The sequence below is a fragment of the Triturus cristatus genome, chromosome 1_2 (assembly GCF_964204655.1).
Source record: "Triturus cristatus chromosome 1_2, aTriCri1.1, whole genome shotgun sequence".
In the NCBI taxonomy this organism is placed as follows: Eukaryota; Metazoa; Chordata; class Amphibia; order Caudata; family Salamandridae; genus Triturus; species Triturus cristatus.
The window spans coordinates 902,011,008-902,035,889 of NC_140580.1; the positions used below are offsets into that span (position 1 = coordinate 902,011,008).

General features: G+C 44.0%; 1 protein-coding gene across 3 annotated transcripts in view; it reads right to left on the minus strand.

Annotated features, from left to right (window-relative positions):
• The window catches only part of PUSL1 (pseudouridine synthase like 1), a 468,348-nt gene that overhangs the window by 437,791 nt on the left and 5,675 nt on the right, over positions 1-24,882 (minus strand). For all 3 annotated transcript variants that reach the window (XM_085609617.1, XM_085609615.1, XM_085609616.1), the window contains exon 2: positions 7,588-7,645. In XM_085609617.1, coding sequence (XP_085465743.1) covers positions 7,588-7,638 — 51 coding nt within the window. In that variant the 5' untranslated portion in view covers positions 7,639-7,645. The remainder of the gene's footprint in view (positions 1-7,587; positions 7,646-24,882) is intronic.

Consider the following 24,882-nt stretch of genomic DNA (forward strand, 5'->3'; position numbering starts at 1 on the left):
TCGGTGGACTGGCTTTTTTCTTCACAAGGCTACTGCTGCTCTAGCAAGCTCTGTTAAAGCCCAGAGGTCTGGTCACCTTTGTGTTTATGGCAGCTGCACTGTATGTAATCACTTTCCTTATTAACATAAATAAAGATAAACATGATTCTAAAGCGCTGTTATGCATTACATGTAAATCAGGCATAGGCCCACACACCTTTATTAATGTCATCTCACCAAATGACTGCATTTTGTTTATTATAGCATTACATATATTTTCAAGAAAATCATGTTAGACTTGGGAATTGGGTTTGTAATATTGCCTACGTACTACAGGAGTGTTACGGTCCCTTTTTGTAAGATGTAAGAAATTGGATACTTTTTGTTATGTATCTGATTACATGGATATAATTATTTGCACCTACTCGCGATAAAGTGTCACACAGAAGGCAATGTAATGTCAAACAAGCCATCTGAAAACTCGGCAGTTATGCATAGATCGCTGCTGTCCCTTCAAGTGTGGGTAGTGTTTACTCAAAGAGCGAGTACCACGTGTGAGAAAGTGCCTCTTTTTACATGTTTTGCTTGGAATATGATGTGGTTTAGATTGAAAGTGCACAGGGTCCCTGCCAACCAGGTCCTCTGTGCCAGAGCTCCTTCCCAAAAACTGTACCACGACTGGCACAACTTCAGATTTCCCTGTCACTCCCTAATAAATGGTACCACTGGTGCCTAGAGGTTTGGGACTGAAGAGACTCCCCGGGGGACCGCTCACCAAGGCCATGCTAAATGCCTCTACAGCCTGCATGGCTTGTTGCAGACAAAAACGACAAAGTCAGCATGTCACACTGCCTGAGTGCCACGTCAAAGCAGAACTATCTAAGGCAGGGATCTCCAATGAGTAGCTCGGGAGCGACTGGTAGCTCGCCGGTACCTTCAAAGTAGCTCTCTGAGGTGAAGTAAAGCCAGTATCAAATTCAGAGAGTAGGTTCCTATAAAAGAAGGCAGCACTGCTCATCTCAGGACCCTTGGAGTGACAGCCTGCCACATTTATGGCAGTAACTAATGCTAACACTCAAACACACACTGTGTCGACCTATAGGGCCCGATACATGACCGTCTGTATTCAATCTCAATATAATTAAGCCTCAAGGAGAATGACCATTGTTGTAGTCCCTCCTTTATCAGTCGCAACAGTGCACCATCAAAGAAATATGGCACCAGTAGCCTGAGCAGTAATCAGTGATGACCCACCAAAGTGTGGGAATGCAGGAGTCAGAGTGAAAACGTGTCAGGTGGCTGCATGATCAGCCCATGACCTGAGGAGAACAGGGTATGATCCAGACCAGAGAAAATTAAGAGATTCATCAACATTTATGTTTGTGTCCATAATAAACACTATTGCTGCCTGGTACCAAGAACCGCCAAATGTATATGCTAGCCCCTATCATAAGAGTGTCATCTCTGCCATAATTGTATCCATTCCTGGCATAATAGTGGTAATCCTTGACTATTTTATTATTGTGGGTCTAGTCATGGTATACTGGCAGCCATCGTTGACATACTAAGAGCATGACTGGCCTCTATGTACCTATTCCCGACATATTAATGGTCATGACTGATATATGGTCTCAACTCTCATCCCTGATCCTTATGGTTAACAGCCCTGGCACAACTGTGGCTCCAGTATAATGATGGTTATTACTTGCATAATACAGGCATCCGTGGTGATATGGTGAGTATCCATGGCATATGAATGTAATATCTGGGAATTCAAAGTAGTCTGTCCATATGAGGCAGTTGTACATGGGAGTACATGATGAAAAGGACAAGCTGATGTTTTGGGATTGCGGATTTGCTAAAAACTGAAAACGAATATTTTAAAGGCAGTTTTAGTTTTTAAAAATGGGTTTTCTTCTGGAAATTTGAGTTTGTTTGCCCACAGTGCAAAATGTTATTAAATAGAAAATGTGCATTTTTAGAAACTGGGGAATGATAATTCAAGAGGAGCTGGGGAGACGTACTGCTGTGCTTATATCCTTTGTGCCAAATGGCACGTCAAGATTTGAATGTTACTTCATAAGTCGACCGTGATATACTTGGGTGGTAACTACTGAAAATCCTGCTTTGGGTGGTCATAGTGTAGTCACTATTTTACAGTTATAAAATTTGCTAGTAGCTCAGGAAGACTTTCCTTGAGCAGAACTAGCTCTCACTACAGAAATGGTTGGAGACCCCTGATCTAAGGTATAGGTAAGTCACCCCTCTAGCAGGCCTTACAAGCCCTATGGCAGGGTGCACTACATCTCAGGTGTGGGCATATCTGCATGCTCAGATATACCCCTACAATATTTAAGTCTATTCTTAATATTGTAAGTGCCAGGGAAGCCATAGAGAGTACATGGGCTGGAAATTCGACAACTCGAGTTCCCCAGCATCCCAATGGCTTCACTGAAACCAGGAGTGTTTGGTACTAAACAACTCCTCTTAATAAACCCACACTGATGTACGTGTTGGATTTATTAACAAATGTATGAAGAGGGCACCTCGGAGGTGCCCCCTGAAAACCTACCAACCCTGGTGTGGTCTCTAACTGACTTTCAGCAGCCTGCCACGACCAGACATGTTTCTGGTCCCCTGGGTTGAGAGCCCCTGCTCTCTGAGGCCAGAAACAAAGCCCATCCTGGGTGGAGGTGTCACTCCTCCAGGATGAGCTCAGTGCTCTAAACAGAAGTTTCAAAGGCATTGCAGCATTTGTAATGCGACCCCAGCCTCTGCTGCTAGCCGCATGTGGCAGCCCCCGGTTCAAACCCCCACTTTTGGCGGGAGAACCAGCAGGTAAACTAGGTGGGAATAGGAGGTGTGACCCCTTTACCAACTCCACCCCTCAGGGCCCACCATCTAGAAGATGGTGGGACTTATCCAATCGGGGATAGGGCTATGCCCCCCTACCGCAGGAGGGTGGCATAATATAGGGTGTAGATACTCCAGGTAAGGCGCCCATTGGTCCCTACCTGTTACTCCCCTGTAACAACCCTAAATCTAGTATTCAGGTGGCACCTGCAGACCCTGAAATCAGATTCCTGATGACCTATGAAGCCTGGACTCTGAAGAACCCCCCCAGCAAGAAAGAAGAAGGACCAGTGACTGACTTGGCACCAGCCCTGCCGGCCTGTCTGCTGCCCTTCGCCATTGCTGCAAACGTCGACTAGTCCTGCAGGCCCAGCGACCACCAAAACTCTGAGAGGACTACCTGTCTTCAATAAAGATAAAGAAACTCCTGTGGACAGCTGACCTGTCCAAAAAGAAACCAACTTTAAAACCAAAGATCTCTGCCCTGAGGAAATGCAACCAACTCTGGACCCACCTCTGCACCCGATGCCCATGGATTGAGTCCAAGTGGCCCACCGGTCCTGCGAAGGTTCCCCGGTGATTCTGAGCCAGAGTCCACCATGGGTTGACCCCTGACAAATTCTACCTCAACGCCTACAGCCTCAATCCAAAGACACTCCCCCTGACCTCAACCTACCCAGTAAACTGTCCCTGACGCAAAAGAAAACCCCTGGACCCAAAGATCCTGGGCCTTGGGGAGCTTGACCAGCGGTGTCCCTACGTCCCCTCGCATCAGAACTTACCTGGACAGCTATGGGTTTGCTTCATTTAGCCTTCTGGCCCAAGCCGGCAGCCTTCCTCCAAAACCAATCTCCCCCTTTGATTTTCACTGAGCACCCGACGCTGTGTTGGCACTCTGCACTCGGCCGACCCTCTGCTGCAGAGGGTGTAAGTTTGGTGCTGCCTTGAGCCACCCCCCGTTCTTACCTAAACTCCCAGAGATTGACCCCTGACACCGCTTTACTTACCTGTGAGCAGTGCAAATTCGATCACCCCCAGTCCCAGAAGAAGATTCTACCTCACCTCAAAGACCTGGAACACCCTTGCCCGCCACCCCAGGCAATCCCCATCGTTGACACAGTTCAGGAAGGACCTCAAGAACTGACTCGTCGACTGAACCTCCACACCCAGATGAATCAGCATCCTCCCCTGAGTGCCTTGAGACCCTCACGGGTGAGTAACCAAGCTCCACAAACTACTGATTGATTGAGTCTCCATTGGTTAACATTGGGCGCCCGACCCCGAATTTGACCTCTGCACCCGGCCGCCCCTGTGCCGCTGATGGTGCACTCTTGGTACTAATTTCAACCTTGCCTGGTGTTGACCTGAATGCCCGAAGACTGGATCTGTAAGTTGTGTACTTACCCACAAAACTGCATTCTTGTTTTCATCCCATAGGTTAACATTGCTAAAGTGAAACATTGCTAAAGTGAAAAAATGCAGTGCCCACTTCTTAAAGTGAAAAGTATTTTTATTGAAAAACGTATTTACCTTTTAACGTACATCTTGGTCTTAAAATAAATCTTGAAAGAAGCTTATTGTCATAAAAATGGTGTGGATCTCATTTTTGAGTTGTGTGTCATTTATTAGTCACTGTGTGTACAACAAATGTCTTACATTCCTCTGTGTTAGTTCTAAGGCTGCTCGACCACACTACCACTTTGGGTTTACATTGAGCCCTGTACATTTCTGAGGAAATCTCTTGACTCTTCATACGATATAACCAATTATTGGTATATCACATAAAGGGCCAGGTTCCTACACTATGGTTCCCTGCAGTCTTTCCATGCACAAATAAAGCCACATAACTTCACACTCACGCACACACACAGACCAGACAGCAGCAGGATTATCTTAACTTATTAACTAAACATGCCTGTACTGACACTACTTAACTATCTCTGAATTCCTTTCTCATTTGTGTGTCTTGAGTAGTCTGCTTTATAAAGAATACAAATATTAAATTAAGATTAAAAATTCAAAAAAGCATCACTGAGCTGCTTATTTTAGTTTTTATCTTGCAGATTTATCTCCACACTTAACCTCTTCACCCACAACTCAAGAATTATGTAATTTTCTCATATGCAAGACCTGTTAACAATCCACCACAGATCTGTGCCCTCTGCGAACAATGCCAATTGCTGCACCAGGATTTCTTTCTCCTTTTTATTATGTTCTACATTTATAGTTTTTACTTGTTTTGGTCACTTTGCTTAACTTGATGCTCTAAGGCCTAGTTCGCTAATTTGGAGGGACACAGCTCTATGTAAGCAAGAAAGTGGAATTTTTAAACTAAATTCAGATGCCCTAAGAGTGTAGGATGCGATTATATCGTTTTCAGAAACATCCTTTGCAAAAATCACTTTTCAAACACACATTTTACAATAACCTAATCTTATATCAACATTTTAGACGAACTACAACATTGCAGTTTATCGAATAAACACAAAATTAGCCTAGAAATATTTATAAAAATAGACTTTAAAAAAGAACACAACCACACACAAACCTATGTTTACGGAATGATAGCTACATATACATCAATGTATAAAAAAGGAACCTTGGGGTCCCCCCCCAAAAAAAAGAATATGTACAGAGAAAAAGAAAAACATCATATTAGATTTAAAATATTTACACATGTAAAACTAGCATTGTGGATGTTGTAGGCCATGGAAAACAGCCACACACAACATTAAAAGACAAAATTATAATAAACTAAATTAACTAAAAAATATTAAGCTATATAGAAAAACGATGTTATTGTTAAAGATGTTTTGGAAATATGATTTTTTACAAAAGAGCCCTCGCTTTGTGCCCTGGCCAGTGCCTAATTTGAGCCGCTGGTTGCAGGTGGGAGACACCAGCACTCAGTTTTTGGGACCAGCACTTATTGTTCCTCTTCCGACTTTAATCAGGAGCAAGGGAGGGAAAAACTCAGGAGGGGGAAATATCTGCAGGAGGAGCAGACAAGTACAGGTTGTAACCACACCTGTAGCTTTTGTGTTGCCTGGTCTCTGGCTAGCAGACTAATCTTCAGACTGATTCATGTGTTTGTCAGGAGCGTGTTGATGTTTTTTCTGTTACTTAGCTCCAACCCCGCAATGTTTACTAAAAGTAGGTCAGCTGACACACCAGATCTTGTTCAGCTTGACTGCAGCCTCCATGGTACCTCCCCCTGCTACTGGCCCTTGGATACTATATCTTCCAAACACAACTCAAAGAAGCAACTCGGTTCAGGGGCAGACTTTCCTATAGGTGGATTTCCCAAAAGGATGGATCCCCCGGAAGTGCCTTCAAAGTGTCTCCAAAGTCATTGGTAAGCTCTGCAGCTTTCATGCCGGCCTTCAGAGTCTCCAGGTGTCCCTAAAAGCCACCATACATTATTCTGCTGTGTTTTTGAAGCCAATACATAATTAATGTTAAAAGATTGTGTTACCTGACAAACCACTCTCCACGAGAACACAGAAATACCATCAGCTCGACAGCCACCCTTGTTATTTTCTTCTGCTTATGTAAGTAAAATATAATTTAGTTTCCACTATGCAATTGGCTTGTGCTGCCCTCGTCATTCAACAGTCCCTTTCATTCCACTTCTTGGCAGAACATGATTGTTGAGCTAGAGGGCAATGGATACCATTATGTGGAAGGTGGCCAACAGGGAGGCGGAAGAAAATAAATAGTTCAGCGAGTGAAGAGCGGTGGGGCTGATTCACAAAGGCCTTCTGCACTCGCGGCAGAGGCCCCGCAGCCGTGGCAGGGGGGCCCAAACTCGTGACAGGGGGGCCCACACTTTTGGCAGCGGCCTGCACTCATGACAGGACCTCCGCAATGGGTAACTGCAGTATGGCAATCCTGCCATGAGTGCGGGCCCCTCCGTCAGGACTGTAGGGCTTCCACCAGGAGTGCGGAGGCCCCTAATGAATCAGGCCCTATGTGTGTGATATGCAGGTGGCAGGTTCAACTAACCATTTTCTCAGTGGCGGCTGGCCCAAGTGGGGGGAGCGTGCTAAAAATATTATACAAATAAATAACGTAACGTCCCCGCTCCGGACCTCTTCACGACTCGGAACTAGAACCGGATGCTGGAACTTCCTTGCCCAATCCTGGCGCTGCTCACGTGCAGCATGTCAGCAGCGCCAGGATTGGTGGGAACGGCCTCACTCGGCGCTCCACAGCGCTCTAGAGGCCTGCACTTACTCTCAACCCAGCTGTCTTATGACAGCTGGGTTGAGAGGTTTGAAGTGTGCATGTGTGGCTGACCGTCGCAAAACGGCCGGCCGGAAAGACATGCGCCCTTTAAAAAGTGCATTAGCCAGCCCACCCTCCTCCCTGCTGAGTGACATGCAGCTGTCACTCAGCAGCAGCCCCGCCCTATCCTGATGCTCTGTTCGGGACGAGGCATGGAAAATAAAATGGTAATAAATTACCATTTTATTTTTTATCTCTGGGGCTTGGAGGGGGCAATTTTGAGTGAGATATCGCTCTGCCTCTACAAACGGATTCGCCACCGCTGCATTTCATCCTCCTGAGCTCAGTAATACGTAGTGGAAATATCAAATGGGTGATAATAATTGAAAATAAAAATGTTCCATATGAAAGATTATTATTATTGTTAAAAACAGTTTGAAAGCGATAGTGCTGATCAACCCTTCGGGAGAACCACAACTTCATAACTGAACTTTTGACATTCACTCCTGATCATTTGAGAAGTCTCACCTCCAAGTAATTCTGGACTCCAAGCTTTGCTTGCGTAGCTGGGGTCGCCATTACTCCACTGCAAGACAAATGCAGACAAACGATTAACAATACTCACAAGTTAACACCATCACACAGGTCCAGAGATATGGAATGGCTTCAGTCAATGCTGCACCACACATATCCAGGATTGCACATCTATAACCAGTGCTGGCCAAGACAGCCTGAATCATGGGACAAAGAAGAGCGATGCACATTATAGGTTTAGAATCCTGGGACAAGTAACACAACACCAGGAGACCAACAACCAGTGCTTCATAACATAAATCCAGAATCTTTTGACAACACACTTCACACAGGCCTCAATGATGATATGACAATAGACAATGCGGCAAAAGGGTGGATTCCGAAAGAACACCCAGTGTGGCACAACATAGGAACCTCGCATCTAGGAAAGAAAAGGGCAGTGCCACAAACACACTCTAGAATCATGGGATAAGACACAAAGCTGCTTAACACAAATCCAGGATCTAGGACTGCATACGATGCTGCACAAAACGCAAGGATGATTGAAAAAGCGGCAGTGCTTCACACCATGGGGCTCAGCCTGCTACGATAAGATAAAAGGCCATGTGCCTGCAGCGCCGGCTTTAGCACTGGTGCCCCCCATGACCACCTCCGCCACGGATTCCCTCACTACCACCCTTTAACAGGGTCCCTCAAGGCTCCATAACCACCCTCTCTCAGATGCATTTAATTTGTTCCATAGCGCCACTCATACCAGTGCAGGGTGTCAAAGCACTTTACAACACACACATATTACACAGAGACAATCAATCATACGTGTGAAAATCAGTTTATAGGAAATGTTACATCAGTCAAAGGACTACAAGGTGTAGGAGTCACATGTCATCCATACTGGTAGACAGTATAGTTTAAGATTGCTTGGTCTGGAGAAGTACAAATGTAGAATTCAAAACTTAACACCACGGTTGGAGGTTCTCTCAAATAATAAGAATTGATTTCCATCAAAATGAACCCAGTTTGCAACATTAGGATAATGAAAGACTGGAGAAAAAATCATAACGCCCTATGCCTTGCAGTTTTCATGCAGCTCTTTGATGACATTTAATTGCTCACTCTTCTGCAATAGGATTTTAACTTATAAACTGCAAGTAACAATAGGATTTCTCTGACAAAAGCAGTACCCTACTGACCTATTTACATTATACGCTATTTGTGATCTGCTTGGTACACGTTCTTTGCAGCAGGCATATTTACACTCTGTGCTACCTTAGGATGAGTCAAAACATCCACTAGACAAAACTCCGATCTCTCATTCTCTCTCCAGAAAGAACATGAATCGTGACTTTTTTTTATTGCTGCCTGAAAAAATAGCTGGAGGCAAAGAACGCAGCAGTGGGTACTTTTAAAACCGCAATATAAGGCTCCCACACCATAAGTGAGCGCCCACTGCAGTGGCACCGGTCGCAGCGCCCTAGAGCCGGCCCTGTGTGCATGACTATAGGGTTGTGGGAGAGCAGACAATAAAGCAAATTTCGAAAGAGCACACACAATTCTGCACATCATAGGACTTCATGATCCCAGGACAACACAAAATGGTACAAATCATAGAACTGCACGAACATGGGACTGTACGAATGCTGTGACTGAGTCACAATGGAACATTGTGCATCAGGCTCAAGGATAATGGCCCAGCACAAAGTGCTAAACTCTACAATATTTGTAATCCGACTGCAACGCTGCACAACAAACATCTAGGCTCATGAGTTAACACATAATGGTCCACAGCACAAATCATGGATCCAAGAGCAAAGTTTGGTAGTCCATTGTCAGCCACAGGACACCGGATCACCCAATAAACATTCAAGAGGAAAACGAAAAAAAAATCAGATCCCTACGAGTTCAAGCGTGAATGTTGTGGAAAGCCCGGAACCAAGTCTAGAGAGCAGAACCCAACTATCACCAATTCAGGAAACTCCTGAAATCTGAACTATTCACAATAGCCTTTGACTCAATCACCGACTTGACTCTAGCTAGGGTGGAATATTGGATAGAGGCTTGAAGGCACTTGGATTCTGGCTACTCCACCGAGCTGGACTATAATTTGATGTACACAGTGCCCTGAAGTATTCATAAGATGACGCATAGCTCTATACAAAACGTCCAAACAAATAAATGAAAGCATAACACGTCCAGAATTCTAAAATAGTAAGGAGTGCTGCCCAAGATAGGATTCCTGGTGACCGCGTATAGGGCTGCTTAGCACAATGGTTAAGGGATATTGGCAGCACGCGCCTCCAGTTTAGTGTCCTATGAAAGTGGAGTACTCTTCCCTGGCAGACTCCTGTTCGCAAAGTGTTCCTTAAGAACAACAGCGCATGAACAAGTTTGAACCACTCTAGCGAGGGTAGTCTGTCCCTTGTACAGTCTTGGTTCTACCTGGGGCTTCAATTTTGACTGTTAATCATTTTTCAGGTCACTTAACTGCCTTCCAAGGTAGGATCACTGGGTGATTACCGGATATGGTTCTCTTTCATGTGGCTCAGAACAAATGTCGGTTATTTTTACGACTTTTTAATTTGTCCCCCTTGACGCCCAGAGCAATCCCAATAAAAAAAAATTATGGCGAGAACCCCTGCTTTCCTCCTTTCAAACTTACCGCCAACTCATGCCCCATGCCCAAAACATGCTCAGCATCCGACACTCCCATACCATATGGTATAAAATGGCTCTGCCATGAGGCACCTCTGGGATACGATAATTAACCTGTTTATAATTGTAGGCAGAAAATGGCCACACTAATTGTGTTGATCTTTCGCCATCCCTGCTCTCCACCTTCCACACACCAAACCCCATACACTGCACTACAATAAATTCACTCTACATCAAACTCCACTCACAAAACACCTACAACTTATCCAGCAGACTCATTTACAATACCAACCTCGACTCTGCACACTACATATATACCAAGTCCAAAACTAATTCCATACACCACACACCAGACTAAACATACTCTTGCCACTCTGTGCTCCTTCTTGAATCCAAGAATGCATACAAAAGCCACCGCCTTCCACACGCCTACCTGTCAAGCAATACTAAACTTGATCCCACCCCCACTGCACAATTTAGCACTGCTGCTTGACCATAACAACCTTTTCAATTAGCTACAACACCACCATAGATCAAAACATACTAACAGGCCCTCATTTAAAGACATTAACAAAGCATCACATCAAGTTTACCAATAAACCTAGCTATTTTCACGTCTCCGCTGTTTGGTAGTGATTGATCTATTGCCCAACCTTCTCAGACCCTGCACTACACACTCCCCACTACTCAACCTGTTGAGATCACACACAAACACCCACAATTCTCTTAAACATCAGCTATCCCAGCTCCATCTGAAGCTCAAGAATGGCATCCTCAATCCAAGACAGACTCCTTACTCTGCCACTACATGAACCGTGTTAGCATGGTTAGGAACAGCATAGAGCTGGACCAGAACCCAACAACCATCTCCTCTCTTAGACTGGTGCCCCTATGTAATACTGAACAGCAACCAAGTGGAACAAACTCCTGAGCGCCAGACTTTTTGTTGATTCCAAAATCAGGATATAGAACTACTATGCCATCAAAGAGAATGATATACCAAAATCCATGACTTAAGGAATTCACCATACCCCCCAAGAGTGGGTGTCACTGGGGAAATGAAATACTGGACCAAAGTCAGAACAAAACTTGACCTGGGGAGAAAGACAGGTGGTCCCATTCTTTGCAGGATCTATGAATAAAGCCCTGGAGAAAACAGCAATTGGGAGAGAGAACTGGCCATTCTTCAACCCTAGAATTTTCCTGATGACTGTAGGCTAGGGGGCTGTTTCAGAGCTAGATGGGCTCCCTTAACCCAAACATGCCGAATGGATCCATCCTAGTCACTGCGTCATGCAGGGTGCGGCTGGTTTTAACATTTTGTCCAGGCTGTTCTTGGTTCCCAGTCTGGCCCATGTCTTCAGCCTTGCACTAGGACCTCTGAACAACTGTCAACATGCAGATCCCTACATTTAATATCAATGATACAACATATTGGAATAGAACATCTAGCTGAAGCACCATAGCATGGTTTCTTGCTCTACAGACACATAGTTATCAGAGTAGTACAGAACCTCACATGAGGTCCACTAGAACCCAATAAGTGTCAGACAAACCGCTAGACACCACTCAAAGATAATCTCCTGTACTCTCAAAATGGTGGTTCTGTGGTCTATCCCTTGTGCCTCTGTGACCCCGTGTTAAACTGAGCTGGTGGGCCGAAGAGATAAACAAAATTGCAACGTCATACTGCTGCAGTGGGGGTCAGCACTGGGACCTGGGCAATCATGACTAGGAAAGATCCAGAGCGCCTCTGAGATGCTTGAATAAAACCAGGTGCACTGGATGCTGGGGTGCTCTTGCAGACCCTGATAGTGTGGCACTGATGTGCGGGAGAAAAGAGGCCATGTTTAGGAAGCTAGAGGAGCTAGAGCGGGTCCCATAAACGGCGTGAGTTCATCCATCGTGGTTGATGATTGGAATGGCCCCTAAGGGACAGAAATAAAAGAAAATGCCAGTTCCATTCTAGAGTTACAATGCTTCCCAAAGTTAGTAAACAGCAATGGGCAAAAGAAAGGGAGACTTTTTCACACTGCAGCCTCATTCTTCAGTGAGTTTATTAGTGGAGGCCCGTGGCCTTCCTGTGGAGCAGGAGGTCACCCTTAGACAAGGAGAGTGTATAATAACGGCTGCACTGAAAACCTTACAGGGCATGACTAAAAGCACTACCAGAAAGATAACCTCCTTGAAGACAGCCAAGGAGGACATTAAAACTCTTGTTTTTGTGACTGCCTTCGAATGAGCTCCCTAAAACAGCACCTAACTTCAACAGAGAAAGTCAGGAAAATCATACAGAAGCGAACCACAAAAGTCATACTGTTGAGATCTATGCAACTGCATCAATCCTACATCTGGAATCAAAAGTGGAGGATTTGGAAAATGAGGCAAAATCCGTATACTGAGATTCCCAAAAACAGATCAAGCGCCTGGTCTCCAAACCAAGGTACAAGGATTCTGTCTGAAGACGTTCTGGACCACAGACCCATAAGCACTGTCTCACTGATTAAAGTGACACATTTGCCAACAACTAGACACTAATACACTCCCCTGAGAGTGGCATGATGGTAGGTAGCTACGTCAGAGGTTATGGCTGCGGTGAATTCACTGAAGTTGTGACTTACTATATCTTTCATCACACCAGCCTTCCTTCTTACCTGTGTTTTTTTTTTTTATAGGAGTACAGTAGTATGTGATTAACCCAAAATTGTCACCTCTGACGTTTGTCAAATGACAAGGTAATTTGTTCAGCAGTATTGCTGTTATAATAGGCCCTACATACCTATTGTGGCGCTGCTTGTCTGTTCCGGGGTGTTCAATAATACATAAAGCACACTGTCAAACTAAGTACTTCGCCTTGTTTATTACAGGTTTAGCAAATGTGATTGGATCTGACAAAGACGAAAATGAGTTAGGACACCAGGATCTATCAAATGAAAAATAGACGTACAAGAAACACATACTTTTCAACATATTGGGAGGGGCAAAGAGTGGGCGACAAATGTGGATGAAATGCAAGACTTGCCTTGGGTTATAAGAGATGAATCACTCGGTGAATACATTTACAATATTTAACCAGGAACGTAGGAGGTCCGAAGGGAATAAGGCTGGCGCTTTTAACAATTTGCTCAACTCGAACTTTCTGTGAATCTAAATATTTGTACTGCGTGTCAGCTGTTTATGCGTTCCATGTATACCAGAGGATGTTTCGAAATACCTGCTCGAAAGCAAAAGGAAAATGGCTGACAAACGTAATCTCCTATTCCTGGACCATATTTGGTCTGGAGTCCGGTGCCTTTCGTTGCTCCAGGCACAATTCCGTCCCTCTGACATATTCTTTGTTTTCTTTTTGTAATAAAATGGAGAAAGCCTTTAAATTGCGCCTTTTAGCCCAGTTTGAGTTGTTGATTCTGTGTTCGTGCTTTTGAATAAAGCAGGCCGCGCGGACAGGTTTCTATAAGCTTCTCCCTTTGGGCGGAGTATAATCTATGTTTTGTTGAAGCTGTCAGCCTGTTGCAGGCCCCTTTTATTTCAGTCGATTGCTGGGTTTAGGTCTCTGAATAGAGATTCATGCCTCTTCTGACACTGCGGTTTCCACTAAAGCGATCAGGTGCAAACCCTCTAAAATCGTAGAGCTAAGAGTACACAAAACGGTTACTAAAGGAATAATAACAAAAACAGTGTTAACCATTTAAATCGTCCACATTATGCACTAAATTCTCTTGCACTCATATATGTTACAATGGCTAATTTTAGTGGTGCCAATGTAGTTATATTACAATATTTTAACAGACCTCATTGCCACCGTTTCCAATTGCATTGTGGCACCGATGGTATTAAAAATTAAAATGCAGGCTTCGCAGGGCTATCCGTGCAGTGATGTCCTTACGTGCATTTATTTGATTCTATAAATGCAGGCTTCGCAGGGCTATCCGTACAGTGATGTCCTTACGTGCATTTATTTGATTCTATAAATGCAGGCTTCGCAGGGCTATCCGTACAGTGATGTCCTTACGTGCATTTATTTGATTCTATAAATGCAGGCTTCGCAGGGCTATCCGTACAGTGATGTCCTTACGTGCATTTATTTGATTCTATCAGCTTTAGGTATTTTCAGGACCAGGCACTCAGTTTATGAGATTATGCAATAGACTGTGTGTGGTGCACTGGGAGGGGGCAAGGAGGATAAGTGAAGTGCATCAGATCATATTAATGAAGTGCCAGATAGAGTGGGTGGATATCAATGATGGAAGCAGATACCACGAGAGCGGAGTTCTGCCCAGCATGTATAATGCTGTTGCTGTCGTCTTTTTGTACATAGGTCTGGAATGGATTTGTTCAAATTTGGCAAGCCTACTGTAATGATCAATGGTTCTGTTCCGCAGGAGCGCCAGGAATCCTGAAGAGAAGTCCTCAGTCGTCCCCTACGCCCCTTCCGCTCTATCAAACACTAGAGCCAGGAGGGACGCTAGGGAAAACAGGGAAACAAAACAAGGGTAGGCAGGGGAAAAAAGGCAGATCGTGTGGTGCACAACGTCTGGGTAACAGGCAGACCTTCACAGCTGTAAGACAAAGACACTTCGTTAATGTGTATTAATTTCCCCCTTTGCAGTCTAACCTTGTGTGAGTGAAAATACACCTACCACGCTTTTTTAACTTTGGGGATTCTCAGCATGTATCTTATTGTAGATGTCAGGACCCCTATGTGAATACACAAAGATTACCACCAACGTTCAATCCTTTCCTAGAGCATCAATCTTGAACTGTAATGGTGGCGCTTACCCCTATCTTCTAATGAGTTTGAGTAGGCGGAATTCTAGTCTCCTTGTTTGTCCACTGATAATCTGAGGTGAATATGACAACGAAGAGCTGCAGGGAATATGAGTGGAAAAGAATGTAAGGGATATACTTGAACAACCCTCTCCCAAATATACCCATGCAATGACTAATGGTTACCGTGTTTATTGATGAAGTACCAATGTAACCTACGATAAACCCCAAAGGTCCACGCCAGTTTCTCCTGCCTAATGGGGGTAATGAAATATGAACGGAACTAAAGAGTTGCAAGAAAACAATATCTCTCTGACCAAAATAGTCAGAGAGGCTCCTTAACCGCAGGATTAGTATAAAATAAGCACCAGTAGTCCACAACAGAGAGCTCAACAGAGAGCTGAACAGAGAATAGCCCCGTGAGTAGCACCACGCTACTAACACCGAGGCCTTACTTGACACCGGAGGCTTCTGGACCGTAGACGACTTCAGCAGGGCAAATGGACCAGCGCGTGACTGCCGTTGCTGTCCCCAAAGACTACGGGGAAATCCAACCACTGCCGCACAAGGAACAGCACGGAGCTCGTACTGTCCGCTACAACAACGACCTCTGAACCGGAAACAGGAAACACTCTCAGACAGGAAGTCAGGCAATATAACGAAGGGACGGAAACAGGCTAACCGCTAGAACGCTAAGCAGTGTTAGAAGCCCTCAATGCTCCTTAAATACCTCCCGCATCTCCAGGCATGACCGCGGGGCATGACACCTACCCTTAATGTATGCAGAAGTCTGAGGCTGCGTCACTGCAAGGTTGGGTTCTATAGAAATCCACCAAGTAAATTAAGAAAATATTGAAATAACTTGTGATTGGTCATGAAAGATTGCAAATTAACAACACACAACCAGAGGGGTCTTGGCTTATTTCAAGCAAATTTTTCAGGACTTCGTCACATATACCACACCAGCATTATACAGGTGTTGTAAGAAGTCACAGCCGTCTGGGAGGTGTTCTATAATACATATGAAAAGAGTATCAAGTGTTATAAACTTGCTTAGTGGCAAGGTGACCATCACAGACAAATATCTTCACTACTAAATTAACTTATCTTTCACATATAACTACGTAGATGACACGCAGATACTTCTGAAATTGGAAAGCCCAAAGATCATTAAAACATCAAACTCTTTGATTGCCTCCGAGCTGATCACCAATGGATGACACGGAGCCAAATCAAACTCAATACCTCTAAAACGGAGATACTCACTTGTGGCTACTGGAAAACCTAAGACCCTCTCTGCACCTGGTCTGATGATCTAGGACCACCTCTATTAATAACTAAGGAATTAAAAAACCTTGGAATTACCAAGGCCACCAAACTGTCTATGACTCCACAAGTGACTATGGTAGCCAAATCAAGCTTTCTCACAATGAAAACAATGTGACGCATCTTCCCGCACCTAGGATTCCCACACTAGGTTCAAGCTACTTTCTCTCTAGTCCTATCAAAACTGGACTACGCTAATCGTCTGTACCATGAATGAACTTTGTCAACTATGAAACGACAAAGAATTCAAAATGCTGCCAACAGACTCCTCCTACATGTAAAGCCACAACCACATATCTCTCCTTGAGAGCACTACTCTGGTTTCCAACTGCCAGAAGATCCTTCTTCAAGCTGCTTTGTATCACATGCAAAGCAACACATGGCAAAGGACCCCTCTTTATCATGAAGAAAAACAATAAATCCATGCAACAAAGGAACCTACGCTCAAGAACGGCTACCTGCATCATAATTCCTACATACAAGAAATAAAACATAGGTGGAACATCTTTCTCTGTTCAAGCAGCCAAACTACGGAACTCCCTATCCACAAACATAAGATCTACAGACAACTATCTCCATTTCAGAAGATTAGTCAAAAACTGGCTCTTCCTCACATGACGACTATACTCACAACTCAAGAATGCACCACAATAGTATACGCAGACATGACAAACTATACTTCTCACGTGGGGAAAATAGCTGTTGTTATACAAGTACACATCATTGTAATTTGAACTGTGCCTCCTGCTATAAGCAGATACATTTATAATAGGGAAGATTATATATTACACCACCGGATGCATGTGTATGTAAGTTCATTACAATTATTTGAAACCATAAAAATGTACCACATGATAAATGTGGATAGCAGACCATGTAAACACTGTTGCTTGAACGTACATATAGGTATTTATATAGAGGGAAAGTAAGTAAAGTAAAGTAAATTTTTATTATTCGTGATTATTTAAAATAATTGCATACAGTGCATTAGCAATAAAATCAAGGCACATTACATTAGTACAAAAAATGTAAAAAGTTTCAAATGAGGCGCATTTTTACTATACATAAAACTTTTAGAATAATATCGGGAATGCATATGTCCCTAACACTGTTGATACTAAATTTGTTAAAAGACAGTTCAGTGTGGGATATCTATTTAAATTGACAACATTTTCCCATGCGACAAGTAGGGCTACCCGTAACAGCTGATTTTAGCGCCCTGATGCCATTGTAAGAGGCCGGTGTATGGGATTGCGGGCTTGCACAAGTAGTACCCAAGACCGTGGCTGCTGTAGATTGGATTTTCATTTTTGTTGCCGTAAAATCAAGACAATTTACGAGGCGGCAGTTTAGCTGTACGAGAGTAGGATTGAAGCACAGCATCACTGCCTGCCTACAGGACCTAACACCATGCTGGTTGAAGAATGGTTTTAACAACGTTTTCCGTATGTCCTTTAGCTTCTTACAGATGCATATAATGTGGATGAGGTTCTCCATGCCACTGGCACACAGACGACAAGACTGATCTCCATCCCTTCTTTCCCAAGGTGGTAAGAGCAAGTTGATTGAACCAACTCCCATACGGAGCCTCAAGAATTTTTCCTTGGTCGCAATTTTTGTTCCTGCCTTGAGGTAGGGTTGGGGTTTAAGGACGTCATAGTTGTTAAGCACAACCCAGCCATGAGCACGTATGGATAGTGCTTTCTTGTTCTCTATAGCTGATATTAGTCTTGTTGACTTGGTTACTAGTTTTTGAAAGCTGAGTGGCCCATTGAAATGTTCCAGGCGTCTGTCAAGCCTAGAGTGTTAATGGACTCCTGAAGGTACACGCTGACTTGCAGCTTTCCAGTGCGAGACAGCTCTACCCAGAGATGATTATTCAACAACCCTATTTCTGGCTGCTCTTATTTTATGCCAGCTTTTTACAAAGGCTCCCTTTCTTTCTGTCACCTGGTTTTAGAGGCCGAATTCCAACCTAATTTGGGTCAGTGAAACGTATTTAGGAAGCTGAAAAATTGCTCGATAGGCAGTTGTTATTACACTGTCGAGAATTGCTGCGTCTCTTCCAGTCAGCAATTCACTCCCAGAAGTGATTGTAGGCTGCAATTTTACTTGCAGAACTTTTAAAAAGGGGTCAAGCGTTAGGTCCGGTAACATTTTTTTCAGAGGTTTTAGTGCTAAGTAAGTCATGGCTCCCTTCCTTCGCAGGGATTCCAGCTGAGGCTTGACGGAGTTTTTATGATCTAGCAACACGCCCAGATAGTTACAATTTGTTATTTGGTCTAGACGTTTACCGGCCAGATACCAGTTGGGCATTGACTTCTTGTGATGATTTACTGCAAGAATTTTTGATTTTTTGAAGTTTATTTTTAGAGCATTCCGTTGCGGGAATTTGTAGGTTGCATCAAGAAGGTGTTGGAGTCCGACGGGTGTCCGACTGATCATAACTAAATCATCAGCATATAGCAGGTTCGTCAATGTCGTACCCCCCAGCTTCGGCGCATACGAAAGGCAGCTATCCAATTCCCCTGGTAGATCCGCCAAAAAAAGGCTAAAAAGCAAGGGGGCAAGGACGCATCCTTGCTTTAAGCCCTTTGTAGTGGCGATTCTACTTGAAAGATGGTTCCCAGCTGCTAATTTAATTCTGATCCACGTGTTAGTATGTAGTTGAATGAGTTGATCCAAGAGGGGTGGTGGTATCCCCCAGCTGTCCAACTTTTGCCAGAGCTTGGTGAGATCTACGTGGTCAAAAGCTGCTGCCTATTCTATGAAGCAGAGGTATAGGGGATACTTGCCCTGCTTTGCAGCGTCCATGAGCTTAGTTCGGGCCAGGATATTGGTTGTTGTGCCTTGCCCTTGGCGGAAGCCTGTTTGGGTGATGGGTATTATGTTGTTCGTGGAAGTCCAGCCAGCCAATTCGTTAAGAATGATCCCCGAAAAATATTTGGCCTCTGTATCTATAAGGGCTATCAGTCGATAGTGGTTAGGGGCAGACCTCGCTCCTTGCTTGTATATTGGGCTGATGATTGAGCCTCTCCATGACTCAGGAAATGCTGTAGTTCTTAAAGCATGTCCTAACACTGGAACCAAAGCATTGCTCCAAAATTCGGGGTCTTGTTTGTACAACATTGGTGGTATACCGTTAGGGCCGGGTGCACCCGCCCGTCTGCCTCTAGCTATTTGTTTCCTTATTGCTGTAGCCAGGGGACGATTTTGCTCATCTTCTGCACTTAATAGGCAGTGTGAGCCTAGTGGAAGTGCCGTCTGCTGATGCGTAGGATTGGGTAGTCCGCTGTCGTCTACGGTTGGGCAGTGTTGGTTTGTTTCTGCCCTTATAGAATTATTGGTACAAGCATTACCCGAATCAACAAGGGGGGTGATGATTTCTAGATCTTGATCATTAAAGTGTTTGAAAAGATAGTCAACCCAGGTGGCTTCAGTGATTTTGGAGTCTATGCCAGGATGATTAGGCTGCTGCAATTTGTTGACTGATTGCCAGAATTTTGCGCTGTTTATCTAGCTTGCATCGTAATGGAGCTTGGCCCATCTTCTGCACTTAATAGGCAATGAGAGCCTAGTGGAAGTGCCGTCTGCTGGTGCGTAGGATTGGGTAGTCCGCTGTCATCGTAATGGAGCTTAGCCCATAGTTCGTTTTCCTTTTCTCTTTTGTTTGCCCTTTTGTTTGCCCATCTCCTCCGCTTCAATGATGTTTTTAGTGCACGAAGAGTATCTTGCAGGCTCTGGTCATTTGGAAATCTGCGTTGTTGCTTTAAATTTCGATTTATGGATCGCTTTAGTGTTTTTGAAACTGGGCTGTTTGCCAGCTTGATTGGGATAGCTGCAACTTTCCTCTGTCTCAGGCCTTGGCTAGTTGACAATTTTCCTCCTAAAGATGTAACAAACTTTTCCAAACTTTTCACGGACTGGACTAAGTTATCGCCACCTTGGCTGTACAGGGCTTTGGCTGTCGATGTTATTTCTTCAATGTTATCAGAATTGCACCTTATTCTTTTACGGTTTCTGGTTCCATCCAGCACGATTGATTTACTAGTTTCTGGTGTTGAACAAGGTCTTGTTTGAAGATTTAGCTCTTGTGGCAGGTGATCGCTGAATTCATTATTGCCGATCTTACAGGTAGCAATTATATTGAACATAGTCAAAGTCGTGAAGGTGTAATCTAGGTGGGATGATGCCGTAGTCGAGTGGTACGTGGCTGCTGGTGGGTTGTCCTCTTAAAACCGGCCGTTTAGAGCTCTCCTATTTAAGTGCTCCAAATCCCGGAGCAAATTCATTGCAGTCCTTGAGGGCTTGATGGTCTCTATTAGGCCGTGCATTGGGATACCTCATGCACCTGAGAGGCCCTGCGTTGAATCATCGGCCTGGGTAGGTCCTAATAGGTGCATGTTAAAATCTCCGGCCAGAATGAGGAGATCTGTTGCCTCCTCGACCATTACTCTCTGTAGCTCCGTTAACAACTCCTTTGCTGCTTTAGTTTTTTGTTTGAGATGTACATAAACATTTATTATTACTATGTCCTGTTTGAGCTGATTTAGCTTAAGCGTTACTTTTACTGCCTGGATGTAGTTTGGGGGTGTTAGATGTATTGTTATGGGAGGAAACGCTCCTATTTCGGTAATTGAAGCTAGAAACAGTAAACCTCCCGAACGGCGGCCGAAGACAGATCCCTTAGTTGCCGGGTGTGAGTAGGAGGTATAGCCTTGCAGATCAAAAGGCTGATCTTCCCAGGTCTCCTGAAGCAAAATTATGTCAAATGTTTTCAGGTTGTTTAAAATCTCCTGGTCACTCGTTTTAGATGCTAAGCCATTAATATTCCAGACACATATGGAGGTTCCTTCTCGTTCCATCCGAGATGGATGTGCTACGACAGTCTGTTGTCAATTTGGGCGTACAGATGTTATTAATTGGTGAGTGCCAGTCCAGTTGTTACTTTTTGGAGGGTGTGATGGAACAGATTGGCCTTGAGTCGGTAACAGGGGTTTAATCAAGAAAACAAAACGTTACCAAGCATTATATGAATATATATATTTATTTATAGATAGATATATATAGATAGATAGATATAATATTTAGCTGTAATAAAAAAAACTTCTGTCCTTCCCATCTCTTATCCCTCTGACTCATCCCAAAACTTCTGACTACTATGAACTCCCAAACATCGGTCTCAAAATGTCACCCCTTCTTTTTAGCCATGCCACCCAACTAACAAGCACACACGGCCATTACTTACAAACCAACTCATTAGCCCCCCTTTTTCAAATCCACTCCAATCATTCTAGCCCCACACCAAACTCTACTAAACACACAAGAAATCAAGAGCACAATCCTAACACAACTAAAGCACAAGAAATAAAAAAAATATACTAACCTACTAATTACTAATCTTGGGTTCCAGTGTACTGCGTTGCTCGCCACAAAAAGTGCTTCAATGCCTGTCACAGGTTGTAAGCACTAAATAAATGCATTTACAATTACCATGACAATATGTGGACAAGCTAATGAAGGCTCAAGACAGTCTCGAGCCAAAAGACTTGTCGCATGGAACTCAAGAGCCTTTTCAGAGCCACACCCACCATCTTGAGACTTGCCTTCTTTCTCCATTCCCTAACATAGTTTTGACTTTCAGAAAGAAAATACAGCATGGTTGGTACATCTGCACTTGCAAATTATTAATTTAAAAAAATGTTACCCAATGCAATAATATAATCCAATGTACTAAAAAATAAAAAACTTGAAATTATTATTACGTGTTACTGAGGGTGTGCCAGTGGTGTTGCATGGGTGACATAGGCCCCACTGCAAGTAAGGAAGATGGACCCAATTTACCCGTTATTCTGTAGTAAAAGAAAATCATATTTGGAGTACCCTGGTTATTATACATGTCATCCTGGCGTGGTTTTCTCCCTAACTTTTTGACCTCAACCCTCCTGGTTTGCTGATTTCATTTTTGCTGGCTTTAGGACTGCTAACCAGTGCTAAAGTGTTTGTGCTTGCTCCCTAAAACATGGTAGAATTGGCTTATACCCAATTGGCATAATTAATTTACTTGTAAGTCCCTAGTAAAGTGGCCCTACTTGTGCCCAGGCCCTGTAAATTAAATCCTACTAATGGGTCTGAAGCACTGGTTGTGCCACCTGCTTAAGTAGCACTTTAAACATGTCTCAGGTCTACCACTACATCCTGTGTTTACAGTTTTTAAACTTCCATGTCAACCTGGCAAAATAAACTTTTTGCCAGGCCCAAACGTTCCTTTTTAGGTCGAGCCTAGCACAGCGCGCATGCGCTGCACTAGAAAATGACCTCTTGGAATCACTTCAGCTTTTCAGCAAACTCGTGCGAGTGGCTAAAAAAAGCCACACGCACGAGTTTGCTGAAAAGCTGAAGTGATTGGCCATTGAGTGTGGCTTTCAAAAATTGAAAGTCCGCAATTGGCAAAAGGCGGGTGCATGTCCCGCCTTTCCCAGTAAATGTTTCTGTCCCGCGCCCTACAGCTTGCGGGAGCGAGCAGCTGCACCATCTGTTTCCAATTACACATTTGCGTTAGCCGCGCTGCTCCGCTTGTTTACCCATGCTGGAGTTCACCACCTCCCACCAAGGAGGACAATGCAGGGCTATTCCACCACGCACAGGGGTCCAAACAGACTTGTTCTCACTTTACAATTTCATTGACTAGACAAAGCTTTCCCCAGGCGGTGTTACTACTGTAGTAATATTATATTTAGTGGAACCACTGTGTTTTTTTCTTGAGCACTTTTTCGTTGTTAGCGTAGTATCAAAGCTCCTACCTCTCTAATCTGTGTTACGACTCTGCATTGTACAAGTTACCCCTGCATGTCCTATACATTTTCACTGCAGCACATTTCCGCCAGCACCGCAGTTGCTAAGGTTTTACAGGAAACCCCCCTCCGACAGTGTAGCGATTTGTATTGTGCCTGACACCGGAGTGAAAAGCAGCGCGTGTCACTCTTTCACTTCGAGAAGCTGCAGGAACGGTGGGAGCACAATGCCATCTCCACAGGCGCCCCTGTGCCAGCAGTGGCTTCCGCATGTATCGCACTCACAGGACTGGAGCGTTTCACCCTGAGATGCCCCCGCCTCATGCCGTGCAAACTCCCTCCCTCTCCACCATCTCCGCGCGTTCAGTTCGAATGAAGCAGCACGAGAAGCCTGGCTTTTAAGGGGGTGTCAACTCCTTCACATCCTCGTGAATTAAAGAGTTTATTGAGTTGAACCTGCAAGGTCACAGTGACACCATTTGCCAAACACGCGCGAGGCTGTGAATGAACCGTTTGGGCGGGATCTCATCAAACTCCACGCTCTTTTCAACATGTTTTGACCTTTTTAACAGAATTCACAGGTCTCATTGTCTGGTTTTCAAACGATGTCCTTGACTTTACATTCACACCTAGGGTGCAGTCTATCCAAATGCATGGTATTTTGCAGTTCGAGGCACACATGTGGCAAAACACACACCGAGGCTTCCAATGCATCACCGAGTTCGCAAAGGTAGAGCAAACACAAACAGTGCACGTTTAACCCCTCTCCCCAACATTTTTAATGAACCGGCTCAGTTTGAACATGGCTAGTGTGCTTTGGTATTACTCGGGACAGCGAGGCATAGCGCGCCTTTCTATGTCCCGAACAAGGAAATAGTTTTACAAAACCCACTGCCGAAGGCTTCTGAACGGAGGCGCCGACGCAAAGCCGGAAGAGAGAAATTAGGAGAAAGCATGCTGTTGCGGTAGCTCTGATATGTGCCCTTTGTGTGCTTGTTTGTTTGTTAGGGTATCACCCCGAGAACCCCAGCTCCACAAAATACAACTCAGTGCGATATATTTACATGCCACATAATTACACTCTACTCAATGCAACATAAATACACTCCACATACCACTAAGTGCCACATAATTACATGCCACATAAGTACACTCTACTCAATGCCACATAAATACACTCCACATAACACCACTCATTGCTACATAATTAAATGATACATAATTACACTGCACTCAATGCAACATACACTCCAAATAATACCACTCAGTGCCACATAATTACACTCTACTGAGTGCAACATACACTCCACATAATACAACTCAGTGTCATATAATTACACGCCACATAATTACACTCTACTCAATACAACATAAATACACTCCACATAATACCACTCATTGCCACGTAATAACACGCCACATAATTATACTTTACTCAATGCAATATAAATACACTCCACATAATACCACTCAGTACCACATAATTAAACACCACGTAATTACACTCTACTCAATGCAACATAAATACACTCCACATAATACCCTCAGTACCACATCATTTTATGTTAAAATCTTTTTTTAATCAGGTTGTTCAGTTGTATATAATGACGGCTTGGTTTGTTTAAAGGTAACAAAAATGCTTAACACTTTTTATTATAACTTTTCAACATGATGCACAGCAGCCACAATGCTCTCCAACATAGCCAAAAGTTCTGGCTACACACATAAGGTCCCAAAGGCGAGACCTATTGGC